Consider the following 8,434-nt stretch of genomic DNA (forward strand, 5'->3'; position numbering starts at 1 on the left):
GAGCTGCATTTCATGTATAGATATGAACTAAGTAGGAGGGTCGCCCAGAAAGTAATGCACCACATTTTTTTTCTCAGCCTACAGTAATGGTACGAATGCGAAACTTTAGATATACATTATTTGAATTTTCAGGAGTGCGCACACAAATTTTTGGTTTCTTCAGACAGATAGCATAGCTGCAGAAGTGTTTCGAAATGGCATCTGTAAGTGATGTATGTTACAAGCAGCGTGTCGTCATTGAATTTCTCACTGCAGAGAAAGAAACTGTTGGGAACATTCACAAACGTTTGTGTACAGTTTATGGAGAATCTACAGTCGACAGAAGTACGGTTAGTCGCTGGGCACAGAGGGTGAGGCCATTAGAAGGCGGTTCGGCAGAGCTCCAAGATTTGCAGCGTTCGGGGCGGCCATCCACGGCTGTCACACCTGACAAGACGCAGCTTGCTGATGTGCTCATTCACGAGGACCGACGCATAACGACTAGGCAGTTGGCACTGAAGCTGTCAATCAGCAAAGGAAGTGTGGGTGCAATCATCCGTGCTCTTGATTACTCAAAAGTGTGTGCATGATGGGTTCCGCGCTGTCTTACGGTGGAGCACAAATCTCTCAGAAAAAACATTTCTTCTGAGTTGCTGAAACGTTTTGAGGATGAGGGGGAAGCGTTCTTGTCCAGGATTGTGACAGGTGATGAAACCTGGGTTCACCATTTTGAGCCCGAAACAAAATGACAGTCGATGGAATGGCGTCATCCTCAATCTCCACAGAAGAAAAAATTCAAAGCAATTGCTTCCGCCGGTAAGGTCATGATCACTGTGTTTTGGGACTGTGAGGGCGTCATACTCATTGATGTGATGCCAAGAGGCAGCACCATTAATTCTGAAGCTTATGTGAAGACATTAACCAAACTCAAGAAGCGCTTCCAGCGACTTCGGCACCATAACAACCCGGGTGAATGTTTGATTCAACATGGTAATGCTCGGCCTCACACAAGTTTGAGGACTTCGGAACACATCACTAAACAGGGTTGAACTGTGTTACCCCATCCACCCTACAGCCCTGACCTAGCTCCCTCAGACTTCCACTTGTTTGGGCCATTAAAGGATGCCATTCGCGGAAGACATTTTGAGGATGACGAAGAGGTGATTCGCACAGTGCAGAAATGGCTTCGTGACCAGAACAAGGAGTGGTACTGACAGGGCATACATGCCCTTGTGTCTCGCTGGAGGAAGGACACAGAACTGGACGGAGATTACGTGGAAAAATAGGGAGTGTAGAAGAAACATCATTCTTTCTTGTGTGTAAGTTTCATTGTGTTCAATAAATAATTGTTGAAGAAAAAAAATGTGGTGCATTACTTTCTGGGCGACCCTGTCATTCATCGTCATATCATTGGTCCATCTAGCCTAGAACTGTCTATTTTGATTGGCAGTGGCTCTCTAAAACATCAGATTCTTTTGTCAGATTCTCTGTTATCTGGTATGTTTTCAAGTGGAGATTTTAGGGACTGGATCAGAGGCATTGTGTATGCAAAATCAATGGTTCTGTACCATTGAACTGGGGACTGAACGATAGCCCCTCCCCAAAGTAAATGTTTAACTAGAAGCTTAACTGGGACAGTACATAAGGCCGTACTTTAATACTCCAGGAACATACAGTTGCTTGTAAATCTACCGCTTGAAGAGGGAGAGAGACAGAGCAACAGAGAGAGAGAGAGAGAGAGATGGCTCCTGTGTACTGTTCCCAGGAGTGTGTTGCAGCCCTGCTTCTTCTTCTGCTGTTTCTGAATGTTGTTTTCTGCGGGAAACTCCTGGTGGTGCCCATGGATGGAAGCCATTGGCTCAGCATGCAACCAGTCTTGAACCAGCTCAAGCAGAATGGGCACGAGTTAGTTATTGTTGCACCTGAAATAAATGTGCACATAAAAGCATCCAACGATATTTATACACTGAAAACGTATCCAGTGCCTTTCACAAAGCAAGAATTGGATGAACATTTTCAAGACTTCACAAATGGATTATTTGAAGATCTTTCTTTTACAGTTATGTTTGTCAGAACTTACCAGAGACTGATAAGGACATCTGCTATATTCATGTCCTCTTGTGTGCACTTATTACACAACAAAGAACTGATGACCTATATGGAGCAGAGCAAATTCGATGCTCTTTTTACAGATCCAATGACACCTTGTGGCCAAATAGTTGCTGAGTACCTTGACATTCCTTCAGTATTTTTCTTGCGAGGAATCCCATGTGGTTTAGACTCTGCGGCTACACAGTGTCCAAGCCCTCCTTCTTATGTCCCAAGAATTTTTTCCAAAAATCCAGACCATATGACATTTGTCCAGCGTGTGAAGAATATGCTATTATACTTGTCAGAGTTCTTCCTTTGCAGTGCTGTCTACTCTCCTTATTCAAGTCTTGCTTCAGAATTCCTTCAAAGAGATGTGACTCTCACAGAACTTTTAAGTAAAGCATCTGTGTGGCTGATGAAGATGGACTTTGTTGGTGATTACCCCCAAACCACTGATGCCTAATATGGTTCTGATTGGAGGGATAAACTGTGCTGGGAAGAAGCTGTTGTCTCCGGTTTGTGACTCTTGTTATTCTTTGAAAGTTGATATAGGTTTCTAAAATCAGTAGAGAATGTAGAGAGCGGGATGGGGATAGGATCCTGGCACATGCTGGTGCCACTGGGATCTACCCATCTTTCCTACATACTGCTTCCTGCCACCCGCTCCCTGCCCAGACACTCCCCAATTCTTCCTTCTCCCCACCCTCCACCTGCCTGCTGTGCCAGCTTATCTGTGCCCCCATCAGTAGTCAGCAGCAACAGCAAGCCTTTGACACTGCTACAATTTGCGTTGACAGTTTTGGAACGGCTGCTGGCAGAACACACAGCAGGCCACCAGGTGGCCATGTAGCCGGTGAAACCCCAGTTTCACCGTTGCAGATCCGTAAGGATTGAATGTTTAATTGGCTTGAGGATGAGAAGCAGAGCAAGGCAACCAGGGAAGCACTTGATGGTGGTTTGATAGATGGCTAATAATGTCTGGTTATGATAAAGAATACAATATTTGCAGCTATCTAATTATACGAATATGCTAATTCCTTATGTCAAGTGCCCTGCAAGTGAACCTATCCTCTTTTCCTCCAACATATCAGCACTTTGTGATTGACTTGACTGCAAGCCAAAGGAACCTGCTGATCCTTTTCTGCAAACAGTTGGTTTACAGAGCCAACCTTTGACCATGATTTAAAAACTCCGTTTTGCCTTTGCAAATGTGTAATAGAAAATTAAATATTTGCTGCAGACAAAAGAGCTAAAAAGCTTTCACAAGCTACTCATGTTTCCTGTGTTGTTCACAATGGGGTTTTGCACCACTTAGCATTGGATTAAAGCACAGCACAACTGGGGAGAGGACTTCTCTGAGTTCAGGCATGTCCTGGTTCCCTGTATGGCTTTTCCTTCCTTTCCTTTTCTGGAGACATTCAGATGGGGGGAAAGTGCTCGTAATACCTGGAGATGGCAGTCACTGGTTGAGTATGCGTCTGATTGTGGAGCATCTACAGCAGAAAGGGCACGAAATAGTGGTTGTTGCCCCCAGTGTAAACCTGTTGATGACGCCATCTGCACGTTACACAGTGAAAACATTTACTGTGCCCTACACGGAGGACTATGTTAGAGGACAAATCAAAAACCTTGGCAAGAAGATTTTTGCACACCAGCCTTTCTTGGCAAAAATGACTGAGATGATAGGAAGAATAAGAAATATCAGAGCACTTTTATTCACTAACTGCAAGCAGCTTTTGTACAACAAAGAGTTGATTACGTATCTTGAAAAAAACACATTTGATGTTGTTTTTGTGAATCCAGTGACTCCATGTGGACAGATCGTGGCTGACTATCTATCCATCCCTTCTGTTTACTACTTACGGGGAATTCCATGTGGTTTAGACTTTCAGGCAACGCAGTGTCCGAACCCACCATCGTACACCCCAAGATTTTTCACAGGCAATACAGATCACATGGCATTTAATCAACGAGTGAGGAATTTTTTAGTCGGTGCCTTGGAATTCATTATTTGTTACATACTTTATTCGCCATACAAAGATCTGAGCAAAGAATTCCTGCATAGGGAATTGACGGTGCCAGAGCTTTATAGTCATGCATCCATTTGGCTTCTACGCTATGACTTTATATTTGAGTATCCCAGGCCTATCATGCCCAACATGGTCTTCATCGGAGGTCTAAACTGTGAAAACAAGAATCTGTTAACTCAGGTTGGAATTCTTTTTATATTTAATTTATAATTTATATGGAGTTCAAGGTTTCTGCAGATAAAATTGACGACTAGGAAGGAAAAGCACTGAAATATCTGACCAGATCAGAATATTTAATAGCAAACTGCAATTTAGCAAACTGCTAGATGTATGTAGGCTATATAGCTGATGTGTATCCAAGAAGACCCATAGGTCACTAGGAGGCCTTCATAAAGGTAAGTAAGATATTTTGGATGCATTGTTTGCAGAGTGCACTCCACTAGTGCGGCTGCCTTGGTGCCAATGATGGGGGATCAGATTGGGCAGCAAGTTTTACTCCCAGTTCAATCCACCCATGTAAATTTTACTGTGTATATTATTGTAAGTAATTTTCTGCACAAGAAGACCTTTGCTAAGCTTTCTACCCAACAGTCTCTTCTTCCTAGCTGCTTAAGATTGAAATTTGCCCAGGTGATATATGATACAAATAGCACAAAGAATGCTGACTGGAGATTTCTTTACTTTTTGTAGGAATTTGAAGCTATTGTAAATGGCTCAGGGGAACATGGCATTGTGGTGTTTTCTTTGGGCTCAATGGTCTCAGAAATTCCAATGAAAAAGGCCATGGACATTGCTGAAGCTTTGGGAACAATACCCCAGACGGTAAGTGGGGACAAAACCACACAGATAATTTGGTTCTACAGTCACACAAAAATAGAACACATATCAAGGGAAGAGCTCATGCTTCCACAGTCAGACAGCAGTGAACAGAAGTGGAAGACTCTCATTAAACACTAATTAAACTGAATTGGTTGATTGGTCATCCATCTCTGAGCCTTGGGTCTTCCTCAGGACTTTGGGAATAAAACTGATCCAGCTCACAGAAATTATGTACAGATGGAAAGCTTTTGGTTGACTTAGGGTGAGCCGTACTTTGCAGCAAATGCAAGACAAATGGAATGTATTGAACAGCAACACATTCATGTTCATTCTGTCATTTCTAATCCCATGAAGGTGCTGTGGAGGTATACAGGGGAAGTGCCACCCAACCTTTCCAACAACACTAAGCTCCTGAAGTGGCTTCCACAGAATGATCTACTTGGTATGTATGGACCAGAAATAAACACGGTGTCATTTGTTTGTTTGATGTTGTCCCCACCTCTTTAGCAACTTCATGATATCCTTTCAAAAGGAAACAATGAATACATTGCAACAGCATTAAACACAAACAAGTGTCTGTGATCAAAATATTGCATAGACAAATGCGAAGTAACCTGAATTTAGATGAAAATGGTAACAGACTAATCCATAAACTACAAAAACCATTCTCTAACATCATCCTATGTCTACTGATCATGAACATAATTTTATTTATTATTTATTTATTCGATTTATATTCCGCTTTTCTCCCCGAAGGGCACCCAAGGCGGTTAAATTCAGATATAAAAGCTGTGTTACAAAAGGGAATGTGGAAGATTGTGCCAGGACTGTCCATCAAGAGTTATGGAAATTATTGGAAGAAAGTTTCTATTTCTTTACTCAGCATATAGTTAATCTGTGGAAATCTTTGCCACAGGATGTGGTGATGGCATTGGCCTAGTTGCATTTAAAAGGGGATTGGACAAATTTCTGGAGGAAAAATCCATCACAGATTACAAGCCATGTTGTATATGTGCAACATCCTGATTTTCAAAATGGGCTATGTCAGATGCAAGGGAGGGCACCAGGATGCAGGTCTCTTGTTGTCTTGTGTGCTCCCTGGGGCATTTGGTCAGCCATTGTGAGATACAGGAAGCTGGACTAGATGGGCCTATGGCCTGATCCAGTGGGGCTGTTCTTACGTTTTTAGGCACAAATTAGAAAAATTTAAGCACATACGAGTATAAGAATGCAGTCCGATGCACATTTACTTGAGAGTAAATCTCAATGAATTTCAGCCCAATCTAATCTGGGGTGATCTATGGGAAGATAAAGAACTGTAACTGTGTTCTGCTGTCAAAAATACTTACGATTGGACCATCAGTTTTGTCTAGACTTTGGGGCTTATATTTGTTATGCTCTACTGTCTTTTCATTATCTTGTTTTGTGGTTAATTTGGTTGGTACTGTTGTCGTTTATTGTATTGTTTTTTTGATATGTTATACTGAACATACTTTATTATTTTTTATTGTATTGTTAATTATTTTGTTAACCACTTGGAGCGTCTCTGTAACCGGAGGCGTAGAATGGGATATATATATATATTGTAAGTGAAGAATACGGGTTGTGTGCATCATAATAAGCAGTTTATTCTCTTTTTATTTCTCCACCCCCCCCCACCCCCCACCAATAGCCCATCCAAAAGCAAGAGCCTTTATCACTCATGCAGGCTCCCATGGGGTTTACGAGGGGATCTGCAATGGAGTACCAATGGTTTTGATGCCACTTTTTGGTGATCAAATGGATAATGCAAAGCGAATGGAATCTCGAGGAGCAGGAGTAATTCTGAATGTAGTTGAAATGACTTCCCAGGACCTCTCTGATGCACTGAAGGCCGTTATTTATGATAAAAAGTGAGTAACGAATTGTGTGATGGTACCATACCCAGTTTATGACTTACAACTGCCCTTAAAATCACGGTAGAAAAAACATGTGACTGGAAATATTTAATTTGACCTGGGATTTTTCTTTTTTTATTTAACTACTGAGGCACAAATCAGGAAAAGTCAGTGTGGGAGGCTGAGCAGCTTAAGAGCTTTGCCCACTGTGGTTGTGTCCCACACACACACACACACACACACACACACACACACACACACACACACACACACACACACACACACACACATTTATAAGAGAAAACAAGCTTCCATTGGAAGCTTTTCTTCTCTTTTAAGTCATTTCTGCCCAACGTTGCATATACGCAACAGGGACTGAATGTGTACACCTGTGGACCGGGCAAAAATGGGTTAAATAGCAAGGGATGGTGAGTAAGATCAGGATCAGAATTGTGGTGAACTCCCAGTGACATGCAGATTGACCCTTAAAGCACACTTGTGAGACACAATGGAAATTTGCTTGGTTGCTTTTCTGTACTTTATTATTGCTATCTCCATCAGTAATCCAGAGGGAATAAAGTAATGCAAGGTGACAGGTTAAATGGCAAAAGTATATAGCTCCTTAAAAGAGTGACTAAATATACTAATGCTCTTTAAAAATGCTTTTAGGTATAAAGAGAACATTCTGCGTCTCTCCGCCCTTCACCTGGACAGACCCATCCACCCTCTTGATCTTGCAGTGCATTGGGTGGAATTTGTGATGAAGCACAAGGGAGCTCCCCATCTGCGGCCAGCAGCCCACGATCTCAACTGGATCCAGTACCACTCTCTGGACGTGATTGCCTTCCTCCTGGCTGTAGTGCTCCTTAGTCTGTTCATCTGGCTTAAGTGTTGCCTGTTCTGCTGTAGGAGGTGTCTCTGCAAAAGAGGGAGGCTGAGCAAGAAAAGCAAGCCAAAATCTCATTAAAATGAGTTTGGGGTATGGAAGGGGAAGAGGAGTAGATATGGCCTTGCCTTTGGAAGTTATAAGGCTTCCTGCACCATCCCAGCACATCTAGGACAATTTTCAGTTACTGTTTTGTCAACCCTACAAGCTAACTTGCATCAGTCAGTCCTGTGGCCACATATACAAGGGCTTTTCAGATAGTAACCTTTGGTAGACTGTTAAAAAAACAAGCATGAAGGAAAATATTTCTATTATGCACAAAAGTTACATACTACACAACACTACTTCTCAACGTAATCACCACCCAAATTGAGGCACTTGTCGTAGCCTGTCACAAACCTTTGTATGCCTTCTTCAGAGGTCATCAATGCGGTCCCCATTCACTGTTTTTTGTGAATGTCCATGAGGATATTCACAAAACTTGTGAGAGCCTAGTTTCTTAGTCACAGTTCCATACAGAACCATTGTGTGCTCCCTACACTGTTTCTGAACTTTCCATCGAATTCCTTCAAATTTCATGGACGGTTCTGGAATGGTGAACTGAAGGTGCTTGCAAATCACTTTTGTTGACTTCTTCAACACGATTGTCTGTCACCACAATTGCAGGGGCGTACCAAGTATGTTGTAGGGAGCATACACAAGTTTCTTAGTCACTAAGAAACTAGGGAAGGTAGGTGCCCCAAAACCTCATG

General features: G+C 42.3%; 2 protein-coding genes across 2 annotated transcripts; both read left to right on the forward strand.

Annotated features, from left to right (window-relative positions):
• The first annotated feature begins 1,819 nt into the window (after positions 1-1,819).
• Positions 1,820-2,533, forward strand: LOC136652485 (UDP-glucuronosyltransferase 1A1-like). The gene has a single exon (XM_066629461.1). The coding sequence runs from the start codon at positions 1,820-1,822 to the stop codon at positions 2,531-2,533; it is 714 nt and encodes a 237-aa protein (XP_066485558.1).
• Positions 2,534-3,494: 961 nt separating this feature from the next.
• LOC136652379 (UDP-glucuronosyltransferase 1A1-like) lies at positions 3,495-7,763 on the forward strand. The gene is made up of 5 exons (XM_066629353.1): positions 3,495-4,280; positions 4,791-4,922; positions 5,274-5,361; positions 6,592-6,811; positions 7,466-7,763. Exons 1-5 carry the CDS (start codon positions 3,543-3,545, stop codon positions 7,761-7,763), a joined length of 1,476 nt encoding a protein of 491 aa, XP_066485450.1. The 5' UTR covers positions 3,495-3,542.
• Positions 7,764-8,434: the final 671 nt, after the last annotated feature.

This window comes from Tiliqua scincoides, chromosome 1 (assembly GCF_035046505.1).
Source record: "Tiliqua scincoides isolate rTilSci1 chromosome 1, rTilSci1.hap2, whole genome shotgun sequence".
NCBI classification, from domain to species: Eukaryota; Metazoa; Chordata; class Lepidosauria; order Squamata; family Scincidae; genus Tiliqua; species Tiliqua scincoides.